The following is an 18,688-nucleotide window of genomic DNA, read 5'->3' on the forward strand; positions in this document are numbered from 1 at the left end:
GCATCAAATTGAATGTGACCCGCCATTGAAATGTTGCAATGAACGGAACTAGGCATGCCTCAGAAATATGAAAGATGTTTAGATCTTAGAAAATACACTAGATTGCCAAGCTAACTTGATCAGTAGAATACTGAACAATGGCCCTCTCGTCAAATGGATTAGTGTGTAATCATATTTACTTAAGAACTTAGAGGCGATGTATAAAATGGGTGAGTGATTTACTGATTCAAAATATTTATTCAAAACGAATTATAAGAATGTGTTCTGCAAAGTACTATTCTACTACTAGATCTAGATCTAACTACTAGATCTAGTACTAGCATAGAATCTTACATAAGTCATCATTAGTAAAGTGTGCAGGGTATGAGCTCAGTACCATTGAGACGATCAAAGGACAGTCTTGTGTGTATACCACATGACCAGGCAGCTAGCCTTAATAGACATCTGTTAAAAATATTAATTATTTACTTTCAGGGAACTTTGAGCTGTTTGTTTTCATTCTGCTATCTATTGACAAGTCATGTAAGTTTTGAATTCTACATCTTAAGTCAGCATTAATGATTAATTAACATAGTTGTTTAAAAAAAAAAACTTCTAAAAAACAAACTATTTAAATAAAATTATATAAGAGAAAGAACCGCTCAGTTATTTCCATTTCTCTCAATGTTGCTGAATTTATATACCTTTTCCTATATAAAACAAAATAAATTAGTTACCACTAATTTGGTTAACTCTTTCCCTAGTTGATTCGTGAATTGTCTTCTACTATGAATAATTGTGGAAAGTTTCAACATTACCTGAGAATGGGAAGTGGGGAAAAAAACTGTAAAACAATCCAGACGGAGAGAGTTAATATATCTTTATAAAAATCAGTGAGATAGTCGAACATGAGTTTGTCCATATGTGTGGCCAAGTATTAACAAGTTAATATAAGAAATACTTTAAAAAAAACAAAGCTTATATTAAGTGTAATTGTATCGATTACTTTGGATCAGCCATGCAAATAAATTTGTAATAGATCTAGACTTGCAATGATGAATCTAGGCTTTTAATTGTATTTTAAAAAATTACGACTTCAAATTCGAGGGCTCAGCCTCAAGACAATACTCTAAACAGTGTGCCAGGGAAGTGCTTATGACAAATGAAGGTTTGTTAGTTTCAAACGTTTAAGTGAAGACCTAATTTTTTACCGAAGTATAAAGGAGACTAACTCAAATTAATACCTCCACATCTGCCAAATCAAGTACAATTTCTTTCCCTTGTTCGATACCAAACAAGATAATTAATTACTAATAATTATTTATCTATTCGTGTAAAAAATGTACCAACAAGACAGAGAGACAGACAGACAGAGAGATTTAGTATAAACTTTGTGATAAATAGGCTACTACACTCCAGGCTACGCATTTCTACTCTTTTATTATTATTATTGACACGACTATAGGCTACACGTCTCATGAAAAACAAATATAAAGTTGGTCGGACTATTCACTCTTGCTAAACCTTGGCACAGATTATCATTCTTTGATGATTACAAAGTGTAATTTTGTTAAATGGCATGTTAAACAATGGCTCAAAAATGTGCCACAGATTATCATGTCTTCATGATTACGAAGTATAATCTTACTAAATGCGGTGTTAAACCTTGGCACAGATTATCATGCCTTGATGAAAGTGAAATCTTGCTAAATGCGGTGTTAAACCATTGCACAGATTATGATGGCTTGATGATAACGAAATGTAATCTAGGCATTAAGTATCATGGCTTCTTTATTGTCAAGTTAACCAGCACTAATCGAGAAGGCTTCATGTGGACAGCGGAGTTCTTAAAGCAAAACGACTGTAGAAGGCTTGGGCTATCAAATCAAGAGCACGACATTTATTGCTAATATTAGCTTCTTTACACTTTCTGTTTGAGACCCCAATTTTAAGATACTTTAGCTAGATTGCGAGGCTGTTACTGTGGCCTACGGTTAACAAGGGTGTCATGTGGCCAGCACAACGACCAACCGACTTTACTTTTCCCCAACTTATGTCAGGTAACCAATAGAACTGGGTGGACCCAGAGGCGCCCGAAATTGAAAATCCCAATCTTCACCAGGATTCAAACCCGGAACTCCCGGTTCGGAAGCCCAGCGCTTTAACGCTCAGCCACTGCGCCTCCAACACCATATTTACAAATCCCAATGAAGACACATTCGGTGTCGCCTCTCTAGCGGCATTCTTAACTTTGTCAAAACACCATATTTACAATCCCAATAAAGACACTTTGGGTGTCGCCTATCTCTCTAGCGCAGGGGTTCTCAACCTGTGGTCGCGACCCCCTTGGGGGGGGGGGGGGTCGCCAAAGACCATCGAAAAAATGGATTGTTTTAGTCTGTTCTTCTATTCCTGTGCGTGTGTGCGGGGAGGGGGGGGGGGGGTCGCGGCAGAGTGGGTGGTTGTAAGAAGGGGTCGCCGAGCTTAAAAGGTTGAGAACCTCTGCTCTAGCGGCACTCTTAACTATTCCAATTTTTGTTTGTTCTTACTTCCAGGCCCTACTCCTACTTTGAAGGAGCACGTCAAACTTAATGAAAACTACCAGGTCATGACCAGCCTCGCCTGTCCTGGGACCCTTGTGGCCGGTAAAGATCGAATCGTCGTAACTGGGACGATATTTCATACTGTCCGTCAATTCGCATCGTTTTATTTATACGAATTTCGTGTGTACACCGTTAATGACAGTTTTTATGTAAGTAATGGCAAACGCGAAACTAGAAGAGAAATGTTATGTCATGTAAGTGTCGAGATTGTTACAAAGCTTTTATCAACTCACTCTGTCTTTCTGTCTGTCTGGTTATTTCTGTCACGTTATTTCTCCCATACCCATTCTCAGGTCAAGTTGAAAATTGCACAATTATTCATTGGCGTAGACAAAAAATGATTTAAAAAAAAAAAAAACCAGTTAGCCAATTAATTACTGTTTTTTTTTTAAATATTTGTTTGATACCAACAAGGGACAGTATTTACATATAGGTTAAGTAGGTCGAGTTCTGTCCCTTTAAATAATTGTACAGGTTATTTCTCCCACAACCATCCTGAGATCAAGTTGAGATTTTATTTATTTATTGTATCTAAAAAAAACATATATCATTTAAGGAAATAACCAATTAGTCAATTAATAATAAGTAATTAATTATTTTGTTTGATATCAAAAAGGGAAATAACTTCTATATTATTGTTATATATACTTGTAAGTGCGGAGTTCTTTCCCCTTTGATAAGCAGCTCTTATTTAAAGGATCCCGGGTCCTTATCTAGGGTGTAGCTTCTTTCACTATGTATATATTACGTATTTTGATATGTAAAATGGCGATAGTCAACTTAAATAATGTACCCCATATGAATGTTAATTCAGTGTTCTTCCCCTTTGATAAGCTTTGTTGTTCTTGTTTTTAAAGTATTATGTTATTTTCTGGTGGTTCTATTTGTATTTACAATAAACAACGTGTTCACATTAAGCTTCCACAAGAACTAAAAATTGTCTGTCTCTCTGGTAAAAAGTGTGTACACGTTTGTTCTCCCACACCCAGTCTCGGATTCAAGCTGAAACTTCGCACAATTATTCATTGATATAGACAAGACATGAATCAATTTTTAAAAAAGTAACAAATTAGACAATTTAATTACTGGTATGGCATTATTTTGTTTGACACCAACAAAGGAAACTAATACACGCGTATTCACAGATATGGTTCAAATTGTCGGGTTTAGTCCCCTTTAAATAATTGTATTTCTTCCTCACGTATTCTGCAATCAAGTTGATACTTTAAAAAATTACTTATTGTACCTAACAGAACATGAATCAATAAACAAAAATACTCATTTTTTGTTTGATATCGAATAAGGGAAATAACTTGTACATCACTGATATATATTGTTTCAAGGGCGGAGTTCTTCCCCTTTAGACAAGATTTTTTAAAATTATTATTTTACTTATCGGAATGGGAGTAGAAATATTTTCCCTTCATCCCCATTGAAAACAAATCAATGTAAGTTGGCTAATGTTGCCATGAACTTTCTAGACAATTATATACAAGGCTTTCCCTAACTATAAACGTTATACTTTCTATTACTTTATATGCCACTAAGGCAAACGATAAGCTTAAATCAACTCACTCATGTCTGTGGTTTTGCTGTCTGGTGCAATTTGTGTACACTTAATGTCTCCCACTTCCCATTTTGGGATCAAGTTGAACCTTCACTGTTGTGCTCTGTTCCTAACAAAACATGAACCAAATAAAAAATTAACCAAATTAGTAAGTAATTAGTGGTAATTAATTTTTTTTTTATATTGAAAAATGGGAAATATATCTTTTAGTATCGAGAGATATGGCTTTAATCAATGATCCTCTTAGAAGACCTTTTTTTTTTCTTTTACAAATATTATATATTGGACTTGTTTCTAAGTAGGGAGATCTGTTGAAAAGTAAACTGCATTATAGTGTAGTTCATGTTCTTTAATAAGCAGGAGGTCTGTTTAAAAGCAAACTGCATCAGAGTGTACTTCATGTTCTTTAATGAGCAGGAGGTCTGTTTAAAAGCAAACTGTTTTATAGTACACTTTATATTCTTTAATGAGCATACATGTGTCTTACAAGCGAGAGAATGACTAAATAGTTAGTTTTAGAATAGATGGAATACATAAAGGAAGTGAGCTGGGCTGAAAATTATCGTCATAGAAGGCCTAAGCAATGACATGCAAAGTCACAACCTATGAGCAGTGGACACAAATGGCTAGCTTCCACGTCTCAAGTCTGTACGACGTGACAGCGAGCTATTGGTCTCAACTGCCCACAGTCTGCTACATCGCAGGTCAGTGTTGAGGCCTTCTATGACGCTTTGTCTCGGCTTGGCCGAATTACACCAAGACATAGTGCGGGTTCTACCAAGTCCATTCGTAGTAGCAGGCATTCAACACTGACGTTGCACTCTGTGGGCAGTGGAGGCCAATACATTTGACATGTCAAGGAACTATAGCTCTTCACTGCCCACAGGATGCGACATTGCAGGTCAGTGTTCAGGCCTTCTTTGACGATGGTCTCAGTTCTACACATGTTATTTCATTATATTTTTTTTTCTGAATTCGACAGACTTGCGTGCCAAAACGTAAAATAAGCCACTGCGATAGAAATAGTGTTGGAGATTGCTACTGCTTCGCCTATATAGATGACTATAAGCATGTTATTTTCAACAAGACTGTCAACATGGACATGAATGGAGGCTATGTTGTTCTGAGGTTGTTCATGATGTATAAAATCAACGAGCTAGTAAGCAATCGCGTAAATATCAGGGAAAAGATTGTCGGTAAGTCATAAATTTAAAAAAACAACAACAACAACAACAAAAACAAGGTTACAAAGACAGTTTGTGTCGGAACACAAACTCACAATCGGGCCCCGGTGTGGTCCACCCTGGCAGGTAAAAAGGCAGGTTTCAATATTTTCGGAAAGAATATCAGAATGAAATTATATCAAAAGCAACTGACAGAGAAGAGTGGAGAAAGAAGGTTGACCGATCTTGTGTAGTGCCCCAAGGGTCCAGCAGACCAAGGGATAGGTGATAGTGAAGGTGAAGTTAGATGTCAACCTGGCCTAACTGATGTCATATAATGAATATCTAATTGATCTAATTGATTTGTAAAGGACCAATCTCTTATTCAGAGCCTCAAGAAAAAAAAACTTTAAAAAATATAACAAATTCTTTGTTAGTTAAGTTTCGTAGTAATACTACGTCATGCTGCAGTTAACATAATAATATGAAAAACTACTTACTAATTGCTGTTTTATATAATGTTCTACTTATATGCATATTAAATAGGATTTTTCTCTTTACAAAAAGTAAACATTTTTTTGGTAAATGTAGTAGTTAAAATGACAGAACTTACATAACCTAATAATACAATTGTAACAAATATTTTTTCGACAAAAATTATAAAGCCGTTCACATAAATGCGTTAGCAATATGGTACATAGTCAGGAAAAAATAGATTTACATCATTATTATGCCTTCAGTAAAAAGAATGTTGATATAGGAGGCACAACGGAGATATGGCTGCACTTAAATGTTCCTGTAAAATTCCAAAACTGTGGTCGAAAATGGAATTATTATTTAGCTTTTCCATCAAGATACATGGTTAAACTGGATTTAGTACTTAATAAATTAACTCTTTCTCTCCGTAATTGTTTACCACATTCTGGTGGAATCAACGTTGGTATCGTCAGTTAGGAGAGAAAGAGTTAATGAGTAAGCTAAGAAATAGTCTGGATGTAGCCACAAGAGTAGACCTTCGCCTTGATTTGACTAATTTAAAGCTTAACATTACTAATATTGTAAGACTGCTGGAGTCACAAGGTTTCCATTATCTATAGTTAATTTTTTTTTAATTCAGCAATAATAGTATGTATATAGGCCTACAAAATAAAACTAAATGAACTATTAAACTTAAAAATAGTAGGCCCTAATATTCAAGAACTCAAAAAGGGACTATTCCAAAAAATGAAACCTTCTGGTTGTATAGTCACACTTGAATAGTTCAGTGGTAACACGTTGACCTTCCGTCTTCTAGGCTCGAGTTCACATTCCAACGCGAGTAACTTTTTTTTTTATTTCTTGCTTTTGAAAAGGCAGCACGGAAGCCTTCATCCAACTATCCTTCCCCTCCACCTAGCTGTCTACAAAGGTTATCAGCGCACTGAGCATGCTATAACCATGAAAGTTGCAATTAAAAAACTAATTTTCTTTTTCAATCGTCAAGTTTATTATTGTTAATCTAGATCCATTAAAAACAAGATTACAAACTTTACAAATATTTTACTTTTTAGCATTAGAATTGATATATATATATATATGTTTGACTTCATTCTTTACATTAGAGTCGCCACCAGATATCTGCAGGCCTCGAAGATCCAGAAGTAAGTACTAATTAGTTGTTACTTGCACATGTCCTAGAGATCGCAAAGTCCAGAAAATGGGCTTAACTTAACCTCCTATTTGTATACTGTTATGACATGATTAGGATTTAGTTATTTGTTTCGGGAATAAGGGGAAAGTTTGACTTAGCGACAAGTCATGTGACAGATCTTTAAAAAACAAGAACGCTCTAAGTGACGCTACAAAGAGGACGCTTCGTATAGAGCAGTACAATAGATATACGGATTTACGGACATAGTTGACATCGGACGATTCCCTTCTTGATTATTAAATATATTTGTAGAACAACATCAGCGTCTACTACATATTTTGATTGTTTCGGCCTTTCGCCGGTGTTATATAGCACTTATTGCATTCGATCGTCTAAGCCTGAAAGCACGAAGCAGTGCAGACTTTACTGGCCAACGTTATGTGCACTCATTTGTTATTCTTTAATTTGTCTTCCCCTTCATCTCCCCTTATCTCTTAGTCCAGCGGTTCTCAACCTTTTATTCTCGGCGACCCCTTTTTACATTCCCCCTCTCTGCCGCGACCCCCCCACTCCACACACACATACAGCAATATAAGAATAGACTATAGCAATCCATATTTTCGATGGTCTTAGGCGACCCTTGGCAAATCGTCAATCGACCCCCAAAGGGGTCGTGACCCACAGGTTGAGAACCCATGTCTTAGTCTGTTGGACCGTTGGTGCACCACACACGATCTGTCGATCATCTTTTCTTCTCTGTCCTTTTGGCAGTGTCAGAGAAATAGTATTAGTTTATTTTTTATAATAACAAAAACAACAACAATAATAATAATAATAGTAATAATAATAATAGTAATACTACTACTACTACTACTAATAATAATAGTAGTAATTGTTGACATTGTGTTTATGTGTTTGTAATGAGAAGGTAGAGTTATTTCCCTTGGTAAGAAAGTCTGTATGATTATGTGTAACCTGTATTATGTGAGAGTGTGTTATTAAAGAGTCTAATGTACCCAGTGTCTAGTGTTGCTAATTGAGTTCAGTGTTCTTCAGTGTAATATTAAGCTTATTAGTGTATTATTTAAGCTAACAGTAATAATAATAATAATAAAATGGACTGACACCACCATACATGACATTGACAACTCACGAGAAAATTATTAACCAAATTTGATGTTTATACCATAAGTCCTCCACCATAAGGTTATACCTGCCCAGGAAGGATGGAGGCCGTGGATTGCAGAACATCTTCAAATTGTGTAAGATGCAAGTTTCAAAAATACGATCAAAACTGCACGCCTCCAGCAATGAACTAGTTTCCTTCCTACGCAAATACGAATCCGAATCAACCCATATGAACCTACACAATGTTGATGTTAATGTCGGTTTGGACCACGTAGGGCATGAGATTCGCCAATCTATATTATAAAGTAGAATGTGAGGTGTATGTATGTATGTTACTTATAGACATCAAAACCGCTTGACCAATCTTGATAAAACTTGGCAGGAATGTTTCTTGGGTACCTACTTAGACCTTAGTGTATGTATTGTAGCCCTAAAACAAATGTAAGACCCTAAAAAAAAAATAATGTTGTCCGACTCTATTACAGCTATAGTATTTTATGGATCTAGGCCATGTCTACAGTGTTGACATAAGAAAAGATCGAAAGGATTTATACCTAGATCTAATTTTAAGAAATACACTTTGCGCACATAGTTTTTTACTTTGACACATGAAAATACAAAAGAAGGTCCATTGATTTCATTATATAATAAAATTAACCTTCAAATTTGTGTTTCAAAAGCATTTTTTTTACATTAATTAGTTCCTTATATATGTAACTACAGATTTCCTGACGAACATTCTTTCATTAGACAATACCGTAATAAAAAGCGTACTAAAAATTAATTCGTTTAATTGTTTATTTTATAATCCCATCCCTAGATCTAAAACTCTAATTCAACTCTAAGATGATAAAACTTCTCTTCGCACAGATAGTTTTATACTTTAACACACGAACATACTAATTATAGTCCATTCATTTCATATTTTGATCAAATAAACATTCAAATTTGGTTTTCTAAAGCATTATTTTTAAGAGACTACATTCGTTTACAAAAGATGCGAAGCCGAGTTGAGATAGGCCTAGATCTATATTCATTCATGAATCGCGTACTAAAAATTATTTCGTTTAATTGTTCACTTTATAATCCCATTCATTTAACAAAGCTATCGCTCTTTTCGTTTTTAATAGATATGAATGTATCGGCTTTGGGTAAACCGATTTTCGTAAAACTAATTTTATTTTCGTAGCGAAAGAGAAATAACGTGAAAGGATCATTAGCTAAGTATCTAAATCCAATCCACTACATTAGTAAACACAAACTTAGACCCGCAGGCCGCGGGTAATGCCAGGCTAGTGGGAAATAAAAACACTCCACGGAAAATCTCCGGCTTTATTAAATGGGGACAACATTGACAAGGCTGCTTCCTTAGCATGGCTCAAAGCAGGTCATCTCTACCCTGAAACTGAAGGCTTTGTTACAGCAATACAGGACAGAGTAATTAGGACAAAAAATTACGAGAAACATATCCTGAAACTCAATGTTGTCGACAAATGCCAAAAATGTGGAAATGTGGGCGAGTCAATTGAACACGTAATTGCAGGATGTCCAACCCTATCAGAATCAGAATACCTAGGTCGCCATAACCAAGATGCAAAATTAATGCACCAGCACTTGGCTTTGACATATAATTTGATCGGTAAGGATACTCCTCCTTATTACAAATACCACAAGAGGTTCTCGAGTCTACTGATCATCTGCTGTACAGGGATAGGCCTATTTTGACCGACAAAACGGTAGATTTTAATCGCCCTGATCTTCTGCTCATCGATACAAAAGAAAAAGCCGCTACCATTATTGACATCGCCGTCCCACTATCTCATAATTTAAGAAAAGAGGAGTTGGAAAAACAACGAAAATATGGGAACCTAGCCTTGGAGATTAAGCGTCTATGGTTATTAAAAATAACAATATACCCCATTGTTATATCAACCGAGAGGATAATAACAACTGACCTCACAGATACCTTCAAGGTCTTTAAAATTCCCAGGAACATTTTCGTTGCCTGTCAGAGGGTGGTACTGCTGCATTACAGAAAATTCCTCAGTGGAAACTGATAAAGGGACTACGATGAATTTTGTTTTCCTTTAATGAGACTCGATCCTGGCGGCGCCAGAGAATGAATACTCTTTCATTTATAACATAATAATAATAATAATAATGTCCGAAGCATTTGAAACACATTCTGTTTATCTAGAAAAATTCTTTTATCGTCAACAGATAAAGGCCATCGAGACGACGGATCAAGTCAACTACTGTGTGAGTATGTAGCGCAGTCCCATATGAAATCTTTATGTATTTCTAGTATAGTGCCATCGAGACCATTCGTTCATGTTGAATTGCATTGATCATATCTTTATATTTATGGAAGCTTTAATGGGAGGTTACTTTGGGTATAAAGGAGTTGTTTTTTCTGTTACTTTCTACAAAGTTTATCAGTACTTTTTTTTTTTGTGACGGTACGCAAGGGTACGAAGTACCGCACCTTTTTCAATGTGTGGAAAAATTATTACTTTCCTTCTATCTTAACGTTAATTGTTAATTTATTAGTAGTTAAAAGTTAGGCAATCCTTCACCGAAGCTTATAATAACTCACTTGAACTGTCGGTATGGATTCTTTCACGCTTTATTCCTCCGACTTCCTATTCTAGGATTGGCTGTGGAGACCAGACCTGTGACGTGGCAACACGCTATTGGTCTAAACTGCCCAAAGGTTGGGACATTGCTGGTCATTGTTCAGACCTACTATGGTCTCGGTGCAATTCGCTTAATTCGAAATGGTAGGAAAGAGACGTGGAAAAGGGGATGGGGTATCTTTGAATTATGCGAGCTCTATCGAGACCAATCGTCATAGAAGGCCTGGACACTGACCTGAAACGTCGTAACCTGTGGGCAACGAAGACCAATAGCTCGTTGGACCGCGTTTCAGGCCTGTATTACATGTGGATAGCGTACGACCTGTGGATAACGTAAGACCTGTGTACAACCTGTGGATAGTGTACGACCTGTGTACAACCTGTGGATAGCGTACGACCTGTGTACAACCTGTGGATAGTGTACGACCTGTGTACAACCTGTGGATAGCGTACGACCTGTGTACAACCTGTGGATAGTGTGCGACCTGTGTACAACCTGTAGATAGTGTACGACCTGTGTACAACCTGTGGATAGTGTACGACCTGTGTACAACCTGTGTACAACCTGTGGATAGCGTACGACCTGTGTACAACCTGTGGATAGTATACGACCTGTGTACAACCTGTGGATAGTGTACGACCTGTGTACAACCCGTGGATAGTGTACGACCTGTGTACAACATGTGGATAGTGTACGACCTGTGTACAACCTGTAGATAGTGTACGACCTGTGTACAACCTGTGGATAGTGTACGACCTGTGTACAACCTGTGGATAGTGTACGACCTGTGTACAACCTGTGGATAGCGTACGACCTGTGTACAACCTGTGGATAGTGTACGACCTGTGTACAACCTGTGGATAGTGTACGACCTGTGTACAACCTGTGTACAACCTGTGGATAGCGTACGACCTGTGTACAACCTGTGGATAGTATACGACCTGTGTACAACCTGTGGATAGTGTACGACCTGTGTACAACCCGTGGATAGTGTACGACCTGTGTACAACATGTGGATAGTGTACGACCTGTGTACAACCTGTGGATAGTGTACGACCTGTGTACAACCTGTGGATAGTGTACGACCTGTGTACAACCTGTGGATAGCGTACGACCTGTGTACAACCTGTGTACAACCTGTGGATAGCGTACGACCTGTGTACAACCTGTGGATAGTATACGACCTGTGTACAACCTGTGGATAGTGTACGACCTGTGTACAACCTGTGGATAGCGTACGACCTGTGTACAACCTGTGGATAGCGTACGACCTGTGTACAACATGTGGATAGTGTACGACCTGTGTACAACCTGTGGATAGCGTACGACCTGTGTACAACCTGTGGATAGCGTACGACCTGTGTACAACATGTGGATAGCGTACGACCTGTGTACAACCTGTGGATAGCGTACGACCTGTGTACAACCTGTGGATAGCGTACGACCTGTGTACAACATGTGGATAGCGTACGACCTGTGTACAACCTGTGTACAACCTGTGGATAGCGTACGACCTGTGTACAACCTGTGGATAGTATACGACCTGTGTACAACATGTGGATAGTGTACGACCTGTGTACAACCTGTGGATAGTGTACGACCTGTGTACAACCTGTAGATAGTGTACGACCTGTGTACAACCTGTGGATAGTGTACGACCTGTGTACAACCTGTGGATAGTGTACGACCTGTGTACAACCTGTAGATAGTGTACGACCTGTGTACAACCTGTGGATAGTGTACGACCTGTGTACAACCTGTAGATAGTGTACGACCTGTGTACAACCTGTGGATAGTGTACGACCTGTGTACAACCTGTGGATAGTGTACGACCTGTGTACAACATGTGGATAGTGTACGACCTGTGTACAACCTGTGGATAGTGTACGACCTGTGTACAACCTGTGGATAGTGTACGACCTGTGTACAACCTGTGGATAGTGTACGACCTGTGTACAACCTGTGGATAGTGTACGACCTGTGTACAACCTGTGGATAGTGTACGACCTGTGTACAACCTGTGGATAGTGTACGACCTGTGTACAACCTGTGGATAGTGTACGACCTGTGTACAACCTGTGGATAGCGTACGACCTGTGTACAACCTGTGGATAGTGTACGACCTGTTTACAACCTGTGGATAGTGTACGACCTGTGTACAACCTGTGGATAGCGTACGACCTGTGTACAACCTGTGGATAGTGTACGACCTGTGTACAACCTGTGTACAACCTGTGGATAGCGTACGACCTGTGTACAACCCGTGGAAAGTGTACGACCTGTGTACAACCTGTAGATAGTGTACGACCTGTGTACAACCTGTGGATAGTGTAGGACCTGTGTACAACCTGTGGATAGTGTACAACCTGTGTACAACCTGTGGATAGCGTACGACCTGTGTGCAACCCGTGGATAGTGTACGACTTGTGTACAACCTGTGGATAGTGTACGACCTGTGTACAACCTGTGTACAACCTGTGGATAGTGTACGACCTGTGTACAACCCGTGGATAGTGTACGACCTGTGTACAACCTGTGGATAGCGTACGACCTGTGTGCAACCCGTGGATAGTGTACGACTTGTGTACAACCTGTGGATAGTGTACGACCTGTGTACAACCTGTGTACAACCTGTGGATAGTGTACGACCTGTGTACAACCCGTGGATAGTGTACGACCTGTGTACAACCTGTAGATAGTGTACGACCTGTGTACAACCTGTGTACAACCTGTGGATAGCGTACGACCTGTGCACAACCTGTGGATAGTATACGACCTGTGTACAACCTGTGGATAGTGTACGACATGTGTACAACCTGTGGATAGTGTACGACCTGTGTACAACCTGTGGATAGTGTAGGACCTGTGTACAACCTGTGGATAGTGTACGACCTGTGTACAACCTGTGGGTAGTGTACGACCTGTGTACAACCTGTGGATAGTGTACGACCTGTGTACAACCTGTGGATAGTGTACGACCTGTGTACAACCTGTGGATAGTGTACGACCTGTGTACAACCTGTGGATAGTGTACGACCTGTGTACAACCTGTGGATAGTGTACGACCTGTGTACAACCTGTGGATAGCGTATGACCTGTGTACAACCTGTGGATAGCGTACGACCTGTGTACAACCTGTGGATAGTGTTGGACCTGTGTACAACCTGTGGATAGTGTACGACCTGTGTACAACCTGTGGATAGTGTATGACCTGTGTACAACCTGTAGATAGTGTACGACCTGTGTACAACCTGTGGATAGTGTACGACCTGTGTACAACCTGTAGATAGTGTACGACCTGTGTACAACCTGTGGATAGCGTGTTCGTAGTATAGAATCCATGCGTGCATGTGTGCAAGGCAATGTTTGTGGTCATGGTCATATGTGTAGAATGTTAGGAGATTACACTGCCAGGCATAGAGGGCTTGGTCGCCATGATAACTGCAACATCTTAATAACTTTCGACTTTAAAGTTGAATCCCTAGGATATAGTTGTATATGATATCTAGGAGTTTAATTTTATATTGGCCAGGACTAAATGTAATGTTAATATCTAATCTTCTTACTTTGTAAATTTGCAAACAAAAAATAATTTTAAAAAATTGAGACTAAGTTGGATTATTCAGGCAACCTGTTCAATACTTAAATATTTCTAGACAAGAAGGAGAGTTTAAATGAATTTGTCTTAGGATCTAGTATGAGAAATTTATCTTTATCTTTGTGTTTTTCTGGTTTTTTATTTTTGTTCAGTGTCTTAATGACTCTTTATAATAAGTCGGAGTGTCTCTAGTAGCCTAGTAGTGATTTTACTTATGGTGTTATTCCTGTCAAATGTGCTCAATATAACTGATTATCTACAACATTCTCACTATCGTTATTTAGATAGCTATTTTATATATAAATACCTTTCTGTTTCTGTATAAATAGTTGTCTCACTATGGCTAGCTTTTTTTTCTCTTTAGCTAGTTCTCATATCATTAGGCCTAAATCTTTCTATTACTCTATAGATTTTTCTCTATATAACTTTCTATTTTTCTATAGCTGGTTCGCTCTCTATAACTCTTTCTATAACTAACTCTCTCTATATATAACTAGCTCAATATTTCTCTATAACTAGCTCTCAGTTTCTGTATAACAAATGTTTAATTTTTATATTGTGTTTAATTTATTCTACCATATAATTTTTGCAATTATTTGTTCATTTCAGATTCAATCCTAAGCTGTATCATATCCATCACGTTAATCAAATGAGTTCAAGGATCTTACCTGAACAATGAATGTAACAGAAACAAACATCTACACCTAACGTCAATTAGGTCCTTTGTACAACATTACTAGTTGCTCGGGTTCAGCGTCCCGAAAGACAATAAACAGATGGGAAGATTCTGGTACACTGATGAACACAGCAGACATAATATAAAGATGAACTATATAAAACATGTTGGAATATTTCTACGTACAATGTTAAGGAATGATGACGCTGAAATAAAGAACAATATTTTGTTAACGTCTGACGTCTGCTTCTATTCTAATATAACAATTTTCTGATAGAGGCTAATGAAATGATTCTAGCCCTATATATTAAAGAAAAAAAAACAACAACTCGTAACTTTTAAAAGAAATATTGGCTACAATCATATATTCTGTACTTTCTGACTTGCTGCCGACCAAAGTGTACGTGTTTTTTAAACTAAATAAAGAAACAAATGCAAATGTGTCTGTATGGAGCGTTGGTTTCTTGTGGGTCATACTTGTTACATATATAAATTTTAATCAGAAAAAAATGGTTACCAACTAGTTAATCAATAAGATCTTGAGTAATTAATTCTGTTTCATAAGGAAAATGTACTAACTTATGAAACAGTAGACTAATTTAGTGTATTCTGACTCAAGCAGACGTCTTTTTCAACATGCACTACTTTTCTTCACACACACAGACGCGCGCTTTCATACAGATGTTACAAGTACATTTAAATATCAGACTGATCTAAGGATAATCTCTCACATTGACTCTGACAACCATCTACACCTAGAGGACAATTAGATTTAAGGTCTAGATCTGTCAAAAGTGGAAAAATAAAATAGAGAACAATAAAATAGACCGATTAAAAATTGTTCGTATTTTATCGTCCAAGGCAAGTGGGAGATTGAGTGCTTAGGAGTGAGTGGTTAGGACCAAGAATTGTATATTGTAGATGATTGATTTACCTTTACCTATCCCTTAGTCTGTTGGACCGTTGGGGCACCAAGCAGGATTTGTCGACCGTCTTTCTCCATTCCTCCCTGTCTTTTGCATTTTATGCTGTCCTCCCATCGCTTTCTCTGTCTGCCTCTTCTTCTTTTTCCTGGTACTGTTCCTCGAAGGAAGGTCTTCGCTTGCCCCGTGGATCTTGTATTATGGCCATATTTTAAGCTTGCGTTTCTTTACAATAGTTAGCAGGTCATCATGGGAGATTAATTACAAGATTGATTTAAAATAATTGATACAATCTCACTCAAAATTAACATTGAGTATACATATACTTGTTATTATTACAAAGCTTATATTAACTCGCTCTGTCTGTCTGACCAAAAGCGTGTAGACGTTAAGTTCTGCTGGAGGCCGGTGTGGACAGTATAGAAGCACTAATCACCATTCGACAGCTGCGCTGGGTCGGACACTTATCCCGCATGGCAGACGACCACATTCCAAAGGCGATCTTCTTTGGCGAGCTTAAAGTAGGACGGCGTAACAGAGTTGACCCTGTAAGCCAGCGGTTCTCAAACTTTTCAAGATCCGCGATCCCCATATATACAATTTTTCACTTGGCGGCGACCCCCAACCATAAATTCTCGTCCATTTCATTTCACGAAGTTTGTCTAGAAACTAAATCTTTATAATTGCTATATGTATATGTCTCAAGTAAAACTGTAATTGTGAAAAAGTACGTCTGTGGATTCATCAGTCTGGATGCTAAATATTGGAGATGGATAATTAATCATATTTCCTGAATTACCTGATTGATAATATCAGCAGACGTCATTTTTTTTATTAAAGAATTCGGCTCTTAATAATAACGCGAGCAATGTCTTTGGCCGATGGCAATATTAACTCATGATAATTGTGTGAGGCTTCATGGCTCTGAGAATTCTGAGAGCCACCAAACAAAAAGCTTCAAGGGCTTTAATTACGCTACTCGTTGCCTGAGTCAAGTCTGGATTTCTCAACTTCATCAGCCTTCAAAACTAAAATACTAGATGGCTTTATCCGCAAAGCTCGGAGGTTTGTTAGGCCCCATACATATGGCAGAGAGAACTTCATTACAAATGACACATTTGTTACCCACACTTTTTAGTTTATTTTATTGATGCTTGACGATCGTTCCATGGTTTGTATGATAATAATGTAATCTAAGTAATGCTCCTTTCCTCCACTATAAGAAATGTATATGCATGCTAAGCATGGTACAGGAGGCGCGGTGGCCGAGCGGTAAAGCGCTTGGCTTCTGAACCGGAGATCCCGGGTTCGAATCCTGGTGAAGACTGGGATTTTGAATTTCGGTATCCTTGGACTTCTCTGAGTCTACCCAGCTCTAATGGGTACCTGACATTAGTTGGGGAAAAGTAAAGGCGATTGGTCATTGTGCTGGCCACATGAAACCCTCGTAAACCGTAGGCCACAGAATCAAATGGTCTTTCATCATCTGCCCTATAGACCACAAGGTCTGAATTGGGAACTTTACTTTTTCTTTTAAGCATGGTACAAGTATACCTGTTACAACACGTTGAAGACGAAAGAAAACAAACTTACGTTGAAAAATAACCAAAAAAAACAAAAAAAAACGCAATGTTCCGAAGGTCTTAGGCGACCCCTAGCAAATGGTCATTCAACCCTCAAAGGGGTCGCGACCCACAGGCTGAGAACCCCTGTCGTAAGCGCTATAAAGATCAACTCAGGTGCCATTTCGCCCTCACTGGCATAGAAGAAAGTAACTAGCAGCAGTTGGCCTCTGAAATAGACAGTTGGAGAGCTCTCACAAAGGCTGCGTTGACAAACATTTGAGACTTAATGAAAAGCCATTATTGAAGACAGGCGCAAAAGACGGAAAGAAAACTTAAAAAGACCGCCAGCGGACAACGGCTTTGTCTGCGTGAGTTGCGCGAAAATATGCAGGTCGCAACTGGGTCTGCATAGTCATGTGAATCAATGTGGGCATCCTTAATCTTCGAAATCGAAAATATTGTCATTATTATTATTAGACTTTAGGTGAGACAGTTAAATAATATAATAAGGCTTAATTAGAATATGGTTTAATTACTATTATCGTTTTACTTTAAAAAAAATAGGAGTTGAAAGAGAGCTCTCACGACCCTGTCGATAATCCGTGCGCCGTTCCTAAAGAGACCGTTTACACTAATGGCGAGTCCTCCACGGTTAGATTGGTACAACATAGGAAAATGGCGGAGGTTCCCGGTGCACTCGGCCTTCGGCCGTGTCTAGCCCTTGTGACCGGGGGGGGGGGGCAGATGCATCGGAAATAGCAATGCTTTACATAGGCATTGACTTGTGTCGCTTCCAGACAGAACTGTGTATTCAAACAGGTTTTTTTTTTTTTTGTTTTTTTTACTGTTTGCCGCTCAAACAGGGTTCGTTTTCAAAATTAGAGCTCGAAGAGCTTTCGGCTCAGCTCTTAGACGATCTAACGGTTATCTGTGATCTGTCGACCGTCTTTCGTCATTCCTCTCTGCCTTCTGTTCTTTGACGTCTTCCTATCGCTTTCTCTGTTCGTGGAAATCGTCTTTGAGCGATCTCGGTGGAGTGAGCTTGCCGCCCTATGTACCTTCTTATCTTATAAATTACGGACGTTACTTCAAAGAACAAAAAAGATAATTACGTCATATGCATGTCCCTAGGTCAATCTAGTCATGCAGGTTAATCAATGACGTAAACTCTACCAAGTCGTTGGATTTCCTGGCTGATTCAGGCAACCCATTTCATGCT

The 18,688-nt window shown here is 38.4% G+C and overlaps 1 protein-coding gene across 2 annotated transcripts; it reads left to right on the forward strand.

Annotated features, from left to right (window-relative positions):
- Positions 1-15,420, forward strand: LOC129922644 (uncharacterized). Of its 2 annotated transcripts, XM_056009306.1 has the most exons (7): positions 3-209; positions 475-522; positions 2,535-2,731; positions 5,132-5,345; positions 6,914-6,952; positions 10,291-10,329; positions 14,915-15,420. In XM_056009306.1, exons 1-7 carry the CDS (start codon positions 197-199, stop codon positions 14,956-14,958), a joined length of 594 nt encoding a protein of 197 aa, XP_055865281.1. In that variant the 5' UTR covers positions 3-196; the 3' UTR covers positions 14,959-15,420. The 2 variants fall into 2 exon arrangements, with proteins under 2 accessions (XP_055865282.1, XP_055865281.1); XM_056009307.1 differs by lacking the exon at positions 10,291-10,329 and having other exon boundaries at positions 1-209.
- Positions 15,421-18,688: the final 3,268 nt, after the last annotated feature.

Source organism: Biomphalaria glabrata, chromosome 14, assembly GCF_947242115.1.
Source record: "Biomphalaria glabrata chromosome 14, xgBioGlab47.1, whole genome shotgun sequence".
NCBI classification, from domain to species: domain Eukaryota; kingdom Metazoa; phylum Mollusca; class Gastropoda; family Planorbidae; genus Biomphalaria; species Biomphalaria glabrata.